At 36.0% G+C, this 17,765-nt stretch overlaps 1 protein-coding gene across 2 annotated transcripts in view; it reads left to right on the forward strand.

Annotated features, from left to right (window-relative positions):
* LOC145662274 (hemolymph lipopolysaccharide-binding protein-like) overlaps positions 1-17,765 on the forward strand; it is a 219,999-nt gene that overhangs the window by 176,625 nt on the left and 25,609 nt on the right. The window contains exons 1-2 of one of the 2 annotated variants that reach the window (XM_081727667.1): positions 9,034-9,096; positions 11,646-11,760. In XM_081727667.1, the coding sequence (XP_081583793.1) occupies positions 11,682-11,760 (79 nt within the window). In that variant the 5' untranslated portion in view covers positions 9,034-9,096; positions 11,646-11,681. Of the gene's footprint in view, positions 1-9,033; positions 9,097-11,645; positions 11,761-17,765 lie in introns of those variants that run through there. The other variant, XM_081727676.1, reaches the window with a different exon arrangement.

Raw genomic sequence — 17,765 nt, forward strand, 5'->3', positions numbered from 1 at the left:
ATTTTCTAAGACACACACACACACACCCAAAAAAAAGTATGTCTTGATCCCGGTCTGTAGTAAGAAAGTTCTTTAGAGAACTCTTTTTATTGCACTTATTAGACATAGCTGTTCGTCAGATCGTTGCACGGGTTTTGCTCTATCGTAAGTTCCTCTTAGTTATTTTACACTTATCCAAAGGGGTCTAGGAGGGCCGGACCCCTAAAATGTTTACGATAGGTTTGCAAATGAACTATAATATGTAGATGAATTATAATATGGTTGGATCCGGCCTCCGTAATTTCTACCGCCCCCCCCCTACATTTTTGGTCTGGCTACCGGCCTGGCCTTTCCCTTTAGTTATAATTTAGTCTAGAGTTGAAGAACTCTTTGGTTTTATGTGAGCCGCAAACTGAAACAACATAACCTAAAAAGATTAACTCGAAAAAGTTTTCTAATTACTTTTCGTTAATCATCAACAAACCACCACTCCATAATCGAAAAAAGTAGTGTATATTATATTTAAGATAAAGAGGCATATATTTAAGATATGATGGCTGAAATTAAAGAAAGATTTTTTCATTGCTGCGGGTGGAGTGGTTATAATGTATGTAATTGCTTGCATTGTATTCCATTCTTAATCCTTCTTTGTTCATCCTTTAAAAAGTGAGCATTTTTAAAAAGTACTCTTAATTTGTAATTTATTTCTTATATCCGAATGTTAGTAAATATATAGTTTGCACGTTAAAGGGCATATATTTAGAGTATGAGCAGAAATATCATTTGATTGTTACCTTTCTGTTTCTGCTCGAGTTTTTTAATTTCTGTTTTTCACTAATCTTTCAGAATGTCTCATTCCGTTTATTACTAAATTCTACTGCTTGTTTGTATGCCTGATAAGTATTTCTATTAATATGTATATAATTTTAATCAGTGTGAAATTTGTTCAGATTCCGAGTCAAATCTGATCAAGTGCTCCTAAATTTGCCCTTATTAGCCAAGCATAACTGCAACTGAAATGGATAATTTTGGATCAAATCGCTCACGTTGGTAAGTTGTTGGATAGTTGTTTCATAACCATAATTACAAGTATTTCGATACGATACTAAAAAAGAAAGGAAGTTATATTTTGAGTAACCATTGACAATTAGTTATTGAAATTTTCTTAACAAAACTAAAACTATTTTTTTTAAAAACTAAAACTATTTTTTTTAATGTTGGGAAAAACTTCCTTTAAAAACTGTAGGCAGCTGTTACACCGACAAGATAAACATTTGTTGACAATTTCCTGTTTTGACCAATCAAAAGCAAACATTTGCATTCATGTTACAACTACATACTATATGTATCCCAGTAACTACCCTTCAGTTTTGTATAAATTATCCCGATTTGCATTTCCATCATTAATGTTCGTAAGTGCTGTAAGAAAGTTTTGGGAACTGTAAGAATAACAGCTAATTCCTTTAGGTAATAAACCATGATGATATTCTTCTTCAGGAAGAAAGCTACGAAATTAACAAACGGGTAATCACCACGAAGAATCACAGAACGAGTAATCACAGATCCTGTCAAATTTTTAAGTTTAAAACTACTTTAAACCAAAATATAAGAGATAATAATAATAATAATAATAATAATAATAATAATAATAATAATAATAATAATAATAATAATAATAATAAAGTTGTTCGAGTCGATAATGAATGCTAGCTGCAAGAAATATAAATTCAATGGTGATGCGAGGTAAATTGATTTATAATTTTATTTTCTGACTATGGAAGTATCGAGACTGAAAAAAGTGTCAAATAATTTGTATTTATTTTTTCAAACGATCTCTTCAGACTCCCTGTACTCTAATAAATTAAACTAGCGAAATGAGTAGCATATTTAATTTCAAATACAATATATTCATTGACGTTTTTCAAACGCTTTTTTTTTCTTCTTCATTTTAAAGACTAACAGGAAGACGGAATTTCTCTGCTCTTTAACTGCTGGCTAGCCATGTGTCAGGTGTCACTGAAGCTTGATTTACAGCATCTCCTCCCTCCAAATGATCAGAAGGGAACATTTCTTTGGATTTCTACACAAACATGGCATTCACCATATACCTGGCAACACTGAAAAAAAGTTTGCTTTTGGAGAATAATAAACTATCGTAAAACTTTTCAGAGGGCAACAACTATACCCTCTGCTCCCCACTTCCTCACCCCGCACTTGTATTCTCCTCTGAAGGGGACAGTAGGCAGCATGCTATAAAATTAATAGACACAGGCTGAATTCCGTACTGGTTTGAGTCAATACGTCGCAAAATTTATCGTTTAGCTTGCGATAGCCAGCATAACAGTTATTACGGTACTCGTTGTATTATTTCCATTACGATATGATCTGTAAATTATGTAAAAATCAAGGATGTTATAAATAGAGGATCTGCCCATATGTATCTTCATCCGATTAAATCGGTGAAGCCAAGAAGCAACCGAGCATCGGCACGTCTGATTGGCTACTCTCGTTTCTGCCATCGTCTGATTGGTTACTTTCGTTTCCTCCATGATTGTTGGCTCAAAACATTGCGATCCTATTGGGCGGAGTGGGCAGAGTAGGGGTGGCGTAACTCTGACGTTTGGCTTCAAGATTTTGTTGTAAGGGCAGATCCTCTATTTTATAAGATCCTTGGTAAAACTGATGATGAACAATGTCTCAATTTTGTATTCAACGTCCCAAGATTATGCACTTTGATTAAGAAAGATTGATATGAGATGGACAATAATGGTGGAATGACGAAAGTCGGAAGCCCCGAGAAAACCCACGCAAACATAGTTTATTAATATTCACAACTAACGTTGTGGACTATGATACTGTTGTTTGGAAGTACACCTTGGATGCTTGTAATGGTTGTAGTAAGAGGGTACAGTTTGAATTTTTTGAAATGGATAAAGGCAGTGAAAGATGTTTGGTGAATCTAGCAAGAAACATATAATTTTACTCAGAAATGAGTACAATTCGCAAAGTTGAATTTAATTTGGTAAATATAATTGCAAGAAATTTCATTGGTTTTGAGTCAGTTTAAAGATTCTCTTTAGCGTTGTTTTTTAAAGAGGGCAAAAAATAACTTAGAGGGTAGTGCCCCCTCTAACCCCTCCCTGGCTACGGGCTTGCTTGTATCACTAAAAATGTAAACATTCATTATAAACATTTAAGTCTTTGTTTTATAACCTGTTGTTCTAGAATGTGAAACAAACGTATACACAGTTATTATACGTAATTACAATGCATTTAAATGCAAAACCTCTTAAAACCAACACGAACATCCATCCAAGATGCAATAGGAACAATGGATGATCAAAGCAATTTCACCACCTCCGTTGTCAATTAAAATTAGAGTTTTCGGTTTCAAACAATGCATCAGCTAATACCAATTAAAAGCTAAATTTTCGAAAAAATTTTAAAAAAGTGATTTTCGCTGTTTTTTTAATTCACCATATTTGAGAAAAGAAAAGCTAAGCAAAACAAGTATCCTTACGAGGGCTAGTCAAGAAAGACTTGGACTGATTTTTTTTCTAGGCAATTTATTATTACTCAGCAACAGGCACATGATCCTTTTCAAAGTAGTCCCCGCCCATTTGAATGCACTTTTTCATTCGAGTCTTCCAGTCCTCAAACACGTGTCGCAGGCCATTCTTTGAGAGGTCCTTCAAAACAGCCTCCGATGCCTTCAGAACCTGGTGTCTTCCACTGCGTACTGGCTTGCTTGCCCTCAGGATCGAAATGATGAAGCCATGACTCATCGATGGTGACAATTGACTCCATATAGGCGTCTCAACCATCCTCAAACCTTTGCAACAGCTCCCTGCAAGTCTCCACTCGAACGGCCTTCTGCTCTGGTGTCAGGAGTCGCGGAATCCATCGAGCACACACTCGGCTCATGTGGAGGTGGTCATGCAAAATTGTGAAGGCACTGCCATGAGATATGCGTAGTGCGGCTGCCAGATCGTCGATACTGATGCGGCGATCTTCTCTAACAATGACTGCTGCCGTGTTAATGTTCACCTCAGTAACAGCTGACGCTAATACACCTGGTCCACCAGCTTTCGTGATTGTCATTCGGCCCTCTTTAAACTCTTTGAACCACCAGAACACGGTACTTCGTGGCAGAGCGTCATCTTTGTAGGCTGCTCTCAACATTCCTAGAGTTTCTGTTGCACTTTTATCCAGGCTATAGCAGAACCGTATAGCTGCAAATTGTTCATCTCGTAATGACTCCATTTCTTCTACAGGCGACTTCTAGAGGCGGCGGAGAACATCACCTGCAATAAAAAGTCTTGGTTACCAAACATGCAATGATTCCTTAACAACATTTTATATATATGCACAACAAGACCCACCCTACTTGTATGCCAAACTATGAAGCTCCAGCGTTAACAGAACTGCCGGGAAAAAAATCAGTCCAAGTCTTTCTTGACTAGCCCTCGTATAAAGGGCCGCGGTATTTCAGTGGTAAAGAGGTCACCTTGGCGCGTGGGGCCCCTGGCTTCCCCATGCCGTAAACGTCACCAATATCTAGTGCCCACTTGCCGGTAAATGCCGATTGTCGATATAGCTATGCACCCAAGGATTACCGCTGGTGTGCCACTGGCGGCAGAATTTCGTCGAGTCGAAACAGATAGAAAGAGTTGAGTTGATTTTGAGTTTAATGTCCCTTTCAGCAGTGTGGCTATACGAGATGGGACCTACTGATTAATGTGGAATCCAAACAACACGAGCACCCGCCGGGAGTCGAACCCGGGTCTCCCACGCCAAAGGCGTGTACTCTAACCACTTGCTAGGGATGATACCATACCGGAACCAAGTACCTGGGGAAAACTTATATTTCGTTTGAAAGCTCTTGCCATGAGAAGTACGAAACCGTTTTCAAACCACTGGCAAATTAACAACTTGACCCTATAAGGGGCCGGTTTGTTGGTGTTTGTGACCCTATGTATGGCATATTCGATACAATAAAAATGAATATTACGATGCATCACGCGTAAGCGCCTGAGCCTATCATGTTCCTCTTTGACTCATTGCTAGAATGCCACTCGAACAAGGGTTTAATCATATCACTTTGCACCCAGACGTACCCATTTGGTCAGTGCTGCCAACGAACTGTAAATACAGTGTGGAAGATGGTTTCTGTACCATTGAATGTATATCCATGAAACATGGCATAAATATCATTCTTCATGTGAGAAAATATACTGTGGACGTATTCCTCTCCCAAATACCCCAGTTTGTCAGTGTTGCCAACCAATTGTAAAAATGAGAAGTTTTTAAACAGGTTCCATACGATGAGAGGTTTATTCTCCAAGCTTGGCAGAAACATCACACGACACTATAGCAGAAAGACGTTGAGTGTTACTATTCTCCAACAATTTTAGGTTGTCAGTGTTGCCAACCAAGCGTAAACATCGTAATGTTGCAAATGAGGTGCGTGCCATTGAACGGATATGGAACAAATGCAACAGAAGCAGCATTGGACAATGCAAACATAGTGTGAGTGTTCCCCTCTCCCAAGTACCCTAGGTTCCAGTGTTGCCAACCAATGCGAACATTCAAGATTTTCGTATTAAATCTACAGCATTGGCGGACATATTTAGACTGCGACCCATAGTCGGTTTGTAGTATGTTAGTGTGGACCCGCAAGCACCCATCTTGTCAGTGTTTCCAACCATTCTAAAATATATTTTCTCGAAAGGTTGCCTGACCATTGCATACATAGAGACAAAACATGGTGTAAATATCACTCGACACAACACCAAAACATACTGTGGTTGGTACCATTCCCTAAGCACCCCAGTCTGTCAATATTGCTAACGTTTTCAAAATGTAAGTTTTTCAAATAGCAGTATATTAACTTGCTGGTATTTTTCTATTGTCTAATAATATGAACTTGCGGTCTGGGACATGACTGTTGACCATGTAACAACGAATGGCACAGGTTAGGAGCTCGTACAGAAAGAAAGGTTTGGATGAGTCATGCATGCATCTGGTTATAGGAGCTTCATTGTGACATACTGTATAGAAAGCAGTTGTGCAGAAACCACGATTTGTCTTTAGGGTTTGCTCATCATACCAAATTATGTGATATGCCAAAGCTAGGGTAGGTCCATACGGATCCAATGCCCAACAATGTTGATAACATATTCCACCATAAAATCAGCAGAACATTTCGAGTGTAGGTAATCAGCAAGGTGGGTTAATCGATAGTAGAAAAAAATTACGAAAATGATTCCCTCCAGGCGCCTTCTGTGACCAGGGAAAGGAAATAAACATGCAAACAGAATAAGAGGAAGAGGGGAAAATAAACTTTTTAGATATGACAATAAGGAAAGTAGGAGGGAAATTCGAAACAACATAGTATAGGAAACAATGTTCAGCAGGTGTTAATTGCCATAGAAGAAGTGATGTAGATGAAGGAACTAAAAGGAACTTTATTAGAAACATGGAGAGAAGGATGAAAATGCTAGACAGTGATGACGAGAAGAGAAAAGAAGACATAGAGCAATTTCACAGTTTATTAATGCAGAATGGATATAGTGAGGATAGATTGAAGAAGAATAGCAAGAAAGAAGAGGGCAGAAGGCAGAAGGAAGTGAGAGAAGATAGAGAAGAAAAAAGAAAAGATGGTTCGGGATAAAGAGCATAGGAGAAAAAACGGAAGTCTTAGAAAACTTATTGAGAAAAGGAGGAGTAAGAACGTACAGAAAAGGTGGCAGAAGAATGTTAGATGCGTTGCGAACGAGGAAAAGGAAGATAACAGAGATTCAAATAAGTGATGAAGGGGTTGTATATAGAATTAAATGCAAAGAATGTGATATGAGTTATATAGGGGAAACAGGAAAGAGGTTACAAGAAAGGATTAAACAGCACAGGGACGACGTTCGATTGAAGAGAGATAGTAACGCTATATATAAACATGTAAGGGAGACAGGACATGAAATAGACTGGGAAGGCGTAGAGGGGCTGGAAAAGGAGAAAAGAAGCATTATAAGAAAATGGAAAGAGGCAGAATGGATAAGAAAGGAAGGAAGCAAGAAACTTATCTGTATTTCAATATTGTATTGGAATAGCGGACTAAATATACATGAGGTATGGAGAAAGATATTGGATAAAACAGAGAAGAAGAGGTAAAAACAGGTGTATTGAACAGCGGATATACAATTAAAAGTTTATGTTTCTCAAAAGTGAAAGTTATTCATACACAGGTGTGCCAATTAAAAGTTTAGCTCTTAAGTGAAAGTTGATCATTAAAAGTTGCATATGTATAAATTAAAAATTGTTAAAGGAAAGGACGAATATGATTGGTTCATGGAATGACCTCTACTCATTTTAAGAAGTATATAAGCTGTAATCTTAGAAATTGTATTCCATAATGTGTTTGATGAAGGCAAAGTTACTGCCGAAACTGTAACGATTATTTATTAGTTAATATATGCTTTTGTCAGAAATTGTCTGTTAATTTATACAAGAAGTTCCGACGCTAGAATGAGTGGTATTAAGGAAAGCTGAATAATATTATACTTAACCTGGAATTCAAATTAATGGAGCAGATAAAATGGTTATCCCAACCCATGAAAATTTGTCTACATACGATAGAAATAATTTTCCAGACACTGTTTTCTTTATGAGTTTGCTAAGAATGGTTACAGCTAATATAGGAGGACATTTAGTCAACAACGTGCTTTGCCTACCTTTATAAATATGTTTTACCAGGTATCTATTTTAAGAGGTATGGTGAATCTCTGGGCCATATTAGAAAAAAAAAGTAGTCCGCTAAAGGAATTTTCAGACTCACTAAAGTCGTTTTCAATCAGTCCAGTTGGTAGATGGACGCCTCACCGGCTACAACACCACGAGTCTTTAAAATATTAATATCAGTAGCGTCATTTCAGATTTTGCTTCGGAAGGAGGTGGAAGCACAGGTGGATGTCAAAAAATTCAGCCGACAAACTTTGGGAGTATTTTTTTAAAAGTGAAAATTAACAAACTTTTTTCTCTTTTATATATCTTGAAGAGTCCAGCCACTCACATAGATATAATTTTACATTTTCTGTAATATTCCCTATTGGGCTTTCCTCCTAATTACTTGAACTTCTTACTCTATGTTATTTGTTGTACTAAGTTCATACAAAACATTTTCATAACGAATTTAAATCAATATCTAAATATAATAATATCATTCCCATTGCTACGGTATATAGGGCTAACACAAAATTCAATATTGTATTCATATCTTTACATTGAAAGATTTCTTCCTTTTACAGAGAATAGCCTAATTCTTACATAACTAACAGTATGTTGAGAATAATGTTAGATTTATATTTGTGATGAAATCCTACCCCCAAGCAATATATTACATGATCCTTTTTTATATAATATACCTGAACCCAAGATGGCTGACTTTAAGATAGCCGCCATAATAGTGCTACATAAAATGAAGTGTGGTTCTACCTCTCTACATGTAACAAAGATATATACCATTCCATTTAGCCGTTTCTAAATTATAAGGGTAATTGATTAATGTGCATTTGCATGTTTGATCAATAGAAATGCAATTCAGAACAAGATCTACTGTTCTAAAATAGGATCTGAATCACTGTAGTGAGATCCATCCTTCCAGCCCGGAAATTGAACATGCGACCTCGTAAAACTAAAGAAATAAACTATAAAACTGTAGCCAATAGACTAGGTTGGAGCCCACTTTCACTGTTATCTTATTGAACTATAAATGTTTAATTACTTAATTGTAGTTGCAGTAAATGTTTGTGTTTTCGTTTATACTTAGATAACATTATCAGAAGTACTTTTAACGTAATCTATTGTAGTGACCGGCAGGCAAAGAGTTTATTAATATTGATTGTTTTACGTTAAGTTTCTACGTATGTTCTTTAATCTGATTTCCTATCTCTTTTGTAGCTAATGAAAATTATATAGATAATGTGTAACCCAAATTTAGAAATAAAGTTTATCAGTAATATGATGTCAGAAATTTGAGGAATTTTCCTCATACTTTACTATAAATAATACTGTGTGTTGAATAACAAGTATAATCCACTTTTCGAAAGTGCCTAAGTATTTGGGGTAAGTGCCAATTCTTTTCTTTAGAATCGTATTGTGGATACAATTTCTCCCTTCGATACAGATTACGGTAGCAATTTTTAATCAAGTGGAAATGTACATAGAAGTCGAAATCTTATTTAACGTTGAGGCCGAAAGATCTAGTAATTAATCACATTTATTATTTTTGTATCAAAAGATCCAATATATTACAATCAAAAATATTTTAGGCCTCATATCTGGAGAACTACATATAATGTCACCAAATCAAAACTATCAGTTAACTCAGTATGATGTGCTTCTTCCGTAGAAAATATTAAAAATCGATTTATGGGCTGTTCAAAAATTTTATGGCGCCTGATCCAATTGGATCAAAAGATCCAATATATTTTAACAAAAAAGTTTCTTGTAGGTTTTCTATCTGAAGAACTATATATTGTGTAGCCAAACCGAAACTACCAGTTAACTCAGTATGATGTGCTTCTTCCGTAGAAAATACGAAAACTCGATTTAGAGGGCCATTCAAAATTTTGTGGCCCCTGATCCAAAATCTAATTATTGGCCACGGTCGCAATGTTTTGATGCATTTTTGGTTTTCCTAATTTTCTTGTTTTCAGTTCCCGTAAGTGGTAGTTTTTTTTTTTTTTTTTTTTAACTGCAAGGATTCTGCAAAATGCGTGAATATGAGACTAGTAAAGAGAAAATGCGAAATATTGAGGTGAGTCAGTTCTGTATTTACGTGCAGGCTGGGGTAGCATGTAAACAACATCAATATTGAAATGTGGTAGACGAAGAAAAGCTGTCCACAAGAGAGATTTAAGGGAGGTCGATTATAGATAATTAGTGTCAAATACTTATTTTGCTGGATTAAAATAAGAAAAATTAGTACCGAAAACTATGAATTCGTCACTAATATATGTCATTTTCGATCATTTATATATATATATATATATATATCCACCAAGTTGCTGCACTGAATTTAAATTTAAGCGGCGTCGAAAGTGTCACTGATCATCTCAGTTTTGTCAAAAACTATAGACTCGACGCTAATATAGGCCATTTTCGATAATTTTTATAAGAAAGAACCAGTGGAAGGATGTGATATTTTTCTCTTTTAAGAACAACGTTTCAATGCATGAATATTAGCCTATAATAATAACAGGTCATTTATTGCTCCAATATTCACTTGACTCTTGTAATATTATATTCTGATAACAAAAGTTGTACATTTGTGAAAATTAAGAACTGCAAAAGTGAAAAAAATTGCGAGTGTTTAGAGAAGTTGTACATTTGTGGAAATTAAGAACTGGAAAACTGCAAGTGTTTAGAGAAGAAAGTGTGCTTCGCTATTATGAAGCCATGTTTCCAGTATGTTTATTATGAAATTGTCCTATTCCTAAGATTTTTAATGCGCTTGCTATGTATTGGTCTAAACATTATGCACATGTTGTTCCGGAAGTAGTGGAGGTATAGTAATTATTCTTATGTCTTTTCTTACCCCGCTGTCATTCTTGTATGCCTGTGTTAGTTAATCTGTTAAACCTATCTCCACGTTGTAAACATGAAAATAAAAATACAAGTCAATCCTTGCGTTTGGAAACAGAAAGACATATTATCAATAGCTACTTTCTCAAATTCAAGGAGAAAATCTCAGGTTATTTTCTTCAGACTTGTTCTGGATGATCTCCTGCATACAGGTATATGTAGTTTCTTTTTTTTTTCTTCTTTTTGAAGTAGACAGATATATAGCTATGAATAGTGTACAATTGGTTAAATAATAATGGCATTGCTTTAAAGGTTTCGCACACTTCTATTTCTTCAGAAGAACACATTTTATATAGATTTGGAATCATAGCAAATATCTAAAAGAAAAAAGTGCTAGTTCAATTGTTTGAAATATATAAACATATGCTACTATATAATTTACTTGAAGTAAAAGAAGGGAAAAGTTCTAATAAACTAAAACAATTGTTCATCAAAGTGTAAAACCAGAACAACATTCTTATCTTATAAACTCGACACCTAAGTGGCAACTAAATCTTTGATTGGTTCTATAACATTCAATTATTTTAATCAGAACTAAGTTAAACAACAAAGCACGAAATCCCTTTTCACCTGCTCTATCCGTAGAAGTGTCATACAATTAACCTAATTATATGAGCATACTCAAGTCATAAGATACAACTTTTCGTATGAAATATTAGGTAAATGAAAACGTCATTCGTTAGAAAGAAGACTTGAAAGAAATTAACGCTAAGATAAAGCACTATAAGAGATATGTAAGTACTATTCAGATTGAAGTGAATTGGCATTAGGATCTACTGGTAAGATTTTCTTACTGTGACGTTCAACTTATAAAGCCCCAAACATCAAATTTTCAACTTGGTTGACGTATTTCATTTCACAGAAAGCCGGAGTTTGCATTTATAATCACAAACTATAGCACACAGCATCAGATTTCAAGTTCATGGAAACAAACATTACTGATATCATCAAGATACCTTACTGATACTGCATACATCGTTCTCATTACGTTAAATATTTACTAATTTTTGATACTTGTTACATTTCAGGTTTATCAACTTACAGAGTACAAAACCAAATAGAAGATGAATTCGTTCTCCTTAATTTCTGTATTCGTATTTGGAGTGTGTATTAATTTAAGCTATGAAGATCCAACTCCAACAGGTAAATACACTAAAAGCTTAATTTCACGTTACATCGTATAAACTGAAGGTGGAATTGTCGGAGAGGATACACATTATTTATACAGTTTTCCATGTTACTGACAATTATATCTTGAAGTGAATAAAAATCAGATCAACACAATAATAATAATAATAATAATAATAATAATAATAATAATAATAATAATAATAATAATAATAATAATAATAATAATAATAATAATAATAATAATAGTTAGTCTAAGTATTTTGATCCCACTTTATGTCTCTTTTGCAAAATGTTTCATGATTTAAAGTAGTCTGACGCACTTTTCCGCAACAATATACTGTTTGCAGGACTGTCATATTTAAAATGACAGATTACACCTTTTTAGAGTAATTCTGGGAATATTCATGTAGTTTTTGGACTTAACGTACAGCAGACGTATAACTGAAAACGCATGTATACTTTCGCATACTTTCCGTAAAAGTGTTCCATCTATACGTACTTTCCGTATGAAACAATGTCGGCGGTCAGGATCTCACATACAAATGAAAGTATATAACATATAGCTGACGAAGGTAACATAAGACATCCTGCAAAGGCATGATGTAACATCTAAGGGCAGTGCATATGCACCATATGCACAACGTATGCTCCATATTGACTTCTGTAGTAAGCAAGAGGATTCCGTATATTTGTACAATATACTGCTGTCCGGAGAACAGATTTTTCTCTGTGCAAAAGTGCATTCGTGTCGAAAAATAACAACTTCTCTTAAGTCCAAGTTCACTGGAAAACCAAACAAATGAATGAAAGTTAACTGATTCTGAAGAACAAATAGAATTATAGAAGAGCCATTTCCAATCGGTATGAAACAGGCGGTGGCCAAGTGCCATCAGATCACTGGTCTTGGGGATAGAATTGTGGTAAACAAACCATTCCTTAAGCAGGAAACATTAGAAAAAGATACTACTGGGGAAAAAAGTTGAAGTAAAATAAAGACTAGAACGATTAACAATGGAAGAGGCAGGGGTGTACCCACGAAGGGGGGGGGCGATCGGGGCCAGGGCCCCAAAATTATTTCCTGCCCCCCAAAGACTAGCTTCTAGAACATCATCGTAAGATCACCTCGCTTGTCATTTAAAAATAAAGTTTGCATATAATTAATAATTTACGGTAAAATAGTGTAGAAAAATATTATTTTACCATACCGATCGAAAAATATACTATCTCTTCCTTATGCTGATCGGAAAATAGTATGGTATACTTTTTGGGGGGGGGACTGCAGATTATACAATTTACTGCGATTTATATTTGACAGTTTGAAGACAAACGTCTTAACATGGTACTATAAATACAAAGGTAACCAAAAACGTTCTGTCGCTTTTTCACCCACCACCTTCGAACATCAATATGTCACCAAAGATGTACCTGGAAGATCAAAAATAGTCCCCATCAGCAGCGATGACCTGCCAACTTTCTGGAAGGACATGGATTCCATCGCCGTAGAACTTGGCGGGCGTTGAAACGAAGAAGGTATCAATTGCATTTTGCACCTCTACTAGGGATTTGAACTGGCATCCTCTAAGGTGATTGTCCAAGGTTTGGTACAGGTAATAATTAGAAGGTGCAATGTCCGAAGAGTATGGAGGATGCAACAGTGTTTCCCATTAAAGGCGTAGAATGGTTTCCCGGGTCATCCTAGCAACGTGCGGCTTAGGAATGTCCTGTAACAGGAGGCCCCTTTGGGATTCAGAAGTGCTGGCTCCAGAGTTTCGTTTTTTTTTTTTCATGTACACAGCCCAACTGCTGACAGTACACATTGCATTGATGCTCTGACCATCTTTTAGCAGTTCCCGATGCACGATGCCGCGAGCACTAAACCAAACACTCAGGAGGACCTTCTTCTGGTGCAATGCTGGTTTCAGATGTTTGTAAACTGTTCATAGGACGCTAACCAATGATGACGGCGCCGTGGAGCTTCGTATAGGACCAACTTCTCAACACATTCAACACCCTGTCCAGAAATAGCTCCTTCCTCAGATGAGACAGTAAAGGAACACATGTGTCTGCTCGCGTTCCCTTCTGACCCGGCATTAAATTATGTCACACCCATCGACCCAACTTGTAGTGGTTCCCAAGTTGATGGAGGTGCTGCCAAATAATTTCTCCACTCACATTGAGTTGTAGTCCCAGTTCCTCACATGTCTGGCCACTGTTGACCTCAATTGCTGCCTGAAGATCTTCATTTTGGACATGTGTTGGTCGTCCGGCACGTGATGCGTCTTCGAGTGTTTCATCATCGTCCTTAAACTTGTTAAGCCACGGGTAGACTGTCCGCGAAGTCACGACACCTTCATCAAAGGCCTGGCATATCATCCGCCCCGTTGCTGTGGCGTTTAACCCCAGTTTAAACTCATACAGCATACATGCCCTTATGACGTTATGTGGAGGTTTTATGTTCACTCTGTCCTTACGCAAGTTCATGGTGTAACTGAACTGCCACAACCAGGTAGTATATCCAACGTACTGACCTTTGCCATACACCAAAACTGACCTAGGCCTTTGCCATATTCACCATTGAACACAGACCTCCAGAAAAAGCGATAAAACTTTCTTAGTTACCTTTATACTACCATAAAACATTGGTCATAAACTAATTAGTAAGTACATTATATTTTTGTATGCTGTAACTGTTTGCTTTAAATTTTTTTATCTCATGGAAAATTTGGTGAAAAACAACGTTTTTATTAAGTTTTTCAGTTAGGATTTCATTCGCTCTTTTTGTGCTACTTGGTGTAAAACAGGAAGTGAGATATATCTGTTATTAAAATAATTATGGTTTTTAGTCACGAATAATAAATAAATATTTTTGTCAGGAAGTCTTAAAGAAATTAAGTGCAATTTCAAAGAAAATCAGTCTTATGTATAAAGTTAACCAAGAAAATTCTGTCGCTTTTTGTGGAGGTTTGTGTTCCATTGGCTTTCCATTCTCAATTATCACCTATTCAATTCTTTGGACAATCACCCTAGAGGACGCCAGTTCAAATCCCTAGTACAGGTACAAAATGCAATTGATACCTTCTTCACTTCACGGCCCACCAAGTTCTAACGTGATGGAATCCAGGGTCTATTAGGGATGGTATCGAGACGAGACGAGACGAGACGAGACTTTGTACAGTCTTGGTCTCGTCTCGATTGATAAATAACGGTCTCGGTCTCGGTCTCGTCTCGAGTAAAAAATCACCGTCTCGGTCTCGGTCTCGTCTCGGTCAACAGATGCTTGTCTCGATCTCGGTCTCGGTCTCGAGTACCAAGTCTCGGTCTCGTCTCGAAAGTCTCGAAAGTCTCGAAATAAATAGTTGAAATTAAAATAGTGAAAGTATTATTCTCGTACAGTTTGTCGTTTCCGCTTATTTTTTTCCTTTCATTTTGACTTAGAATTATGGTATGGTGTGCCTCTTCATAGTTAATTTGCTAGTGGTAATGCTTTCCATGCGCGTATTCCAGTTCAATGATCAGGGGGTATATCACCCTAAAGCCCTAATAGAACCCATATTTCACTTTCAGCAATAGACTTTGTCTCATATAGCCTCAGGACTGCCTATACATTTAAACTCGGTTAAATTAACTCCAGTACTATGCAGTAGTTTATTTCCTTCCTTTGAATCAGAATTGTTCAATACCTTCTAACGGATAACACAACACATAGCAGCACGAGTGTATTTAATTGTACCGAAATTGAAACTTTACAATTTCTCATTTATTATTCAATACATTCTGCTTTGACTGTCATTTTAAAAACAGAATATAACTTTCATTATTTTAACAAATAGGGTAGATTATTAATAGGGTAAATTATTACTACAATATACGTATTTTGTTTGAAATTGATGAAATGCTTTATTACCATTTCACATCTCCGTGTTTTATTGACACTTTATAACACGAACGTCCTGAACCTAGTGGTGGGAGCAACTACACTCATCTTTGCTATGTGAGGTCTCAAGTTGGATCACAAAACAAGTTAGAATCAAAGTCCGATGTTTCGCATAATTCGCGTCTCATTTTAAGTGCATTCTTTTGCTTATACAAATTCATAAGGTCCTAATGCATTACGTAAGCACATATCCAGTGCCGTAACATAGATTAATCTTATTCCTGAGCTCTCAACGGTGCATGCAATCTTTATTCGAGAAAACTAATCTTGCGTTCATTACGTTGAAATTTTATATTGATTAAAAATTACTTGCGAAACATGGACATACATATTATATAAGTAAATAGGTAATTCGAGTTATCTGTATCTATTTTTTTCTCACTCGCCAAAACAAGTGATTCTTAACTTTCTAGTTTTCTTTTGTATTAATTTTCGCAGTTTTGCTGCAACATGATGGATTGAATAGCCAAAAATACTTTTTTCGCTGTATGACTTTCATTAAATTTTGGATCCATTTTTATCCTACCTTACCTAGTAAAAGTTGGTTTAGTTTACCTCCGAGGTTTAGATATAATAAAATCATCACCATCATCATAATCAACCATTGTCAATCCATTGCTGGATGAAGGTCTTTCCAAGTCTTCACAACTATCTAACTTGGGCAATTCTTTTCCAGGTTACTCCTCAGTGGCTCTTGATTTCGTCACACCTTCTTGTATGCGGAGGTTTCTTAGGACTTTTTTGTCTTGTGGTGTCCAGTCTAGAATTGTTTTTGTCCGTCGATCATAATTTCTTCTTGCAATACGTCCAGTACATTTTCCAGCTCATATTAAATTATTTCATTAGCATCATCAGTATTCAATTCTATATATTTGGGCTACAAATAGTCCGAATTCGCTACTTTCGGAGCACAGACACGCTACTTTTTAATCTTCGAATCTGGCAGCACTGACTGAATGATTTAAATCAACATAATGTGAAAACTCCCATTTGGTCTAGCGGCTAGCACTCTTGATTTCGGTTCGCGTGGTCTCGAGTTCGATTTCCGGTAGTGGTAAAGTTGAACGACCGAAGTAGTTCCGATTCCACTATAATCATTAGCTCCACGTCTCCTTTAGCCGACCTAGCATAACTGTGGGACGTTAAACTAAAACAAAACAAAACAAAAGTGAACACTGTATATTACTAACTGTAAGTCCTTGAATAATTGCATATAGCTATATGGTATGGATCGAGTTTGAGGTGATTGGTGGTCAAACTAAAGCAAGTGAAATGTAATTAGAACTTTTAATTAAGCACGGTCTTAATCTAAAGTGTACACCAGGCCTAAGGCTTATAGGGAACAACTAGTGTTACTGAAAATATATCAGTTACATTTAATTTCAGTAACAATTTGCATTTACATCTAGTGCTGGAACGAAGACTTAAACATTAACATTATAAGTAGCCCAAAGACTATGAAAAAGTCTTCTCTTGAAACATTCTTGCACCATAAAACAAACTACGAGTAATTTTAAAATATCTTACAGTTCATCTACGTTATTTGCACATATTTAGAACAATATTTAGCAATTTATTTAAGTGGGCAACGGTGCTTAAAATAATGTAACTGCCACTTGTAATTAAAACCACCAAAAACTATTGTTGTAATGTTATAGAAGCAAAGGAAAGCAATAACCATTATAAAAATTTAATACAAATACGTCATTTTAAGCAGTATAACAATCACTACCAATGTGTTTGGTATCTCTGAAACGATTTGAAATAACAATTGTTTTAAATGGCGTTATAAGCATTTAAGTCTTTTGGAAGCATCTGCATGATGAGACGTGATATGTCAGCGCGTTTTCGTAGTAAAGTCTTTAGAAACATTTAAATTTTCCGTTTCTTGTAACTTTGTTCCCTCATTCATTCGAAATATATTATACCATGATCACAGTATTTGACGCTAAGATACAGTTCATGCGCATTGCACCGTCAATGCTATTTGAGTTATTAGAGATTTCCAAATTGTTGATGTTAATGATACTGTGTTGTCCTTTGTTACACTAAATAATGTATGGGCTATTGTGGTTCTGTTAAA

The sequence above is a fragment of the Thermobia domestica genome, chromosome 1, assembly GCF_964235325.1.
Source record: "Thermobia domestica chromosome 1, izTheDome1.hap1.1, whole genome shotgun sequence".
In the NCBI taxonomy this organism is placed as follows: Eukaryota; Metazoa; Arthropoda; class Insecta; order Zygentoma; family Lepismatidae; genus Thermobia; species Thermobia domestica.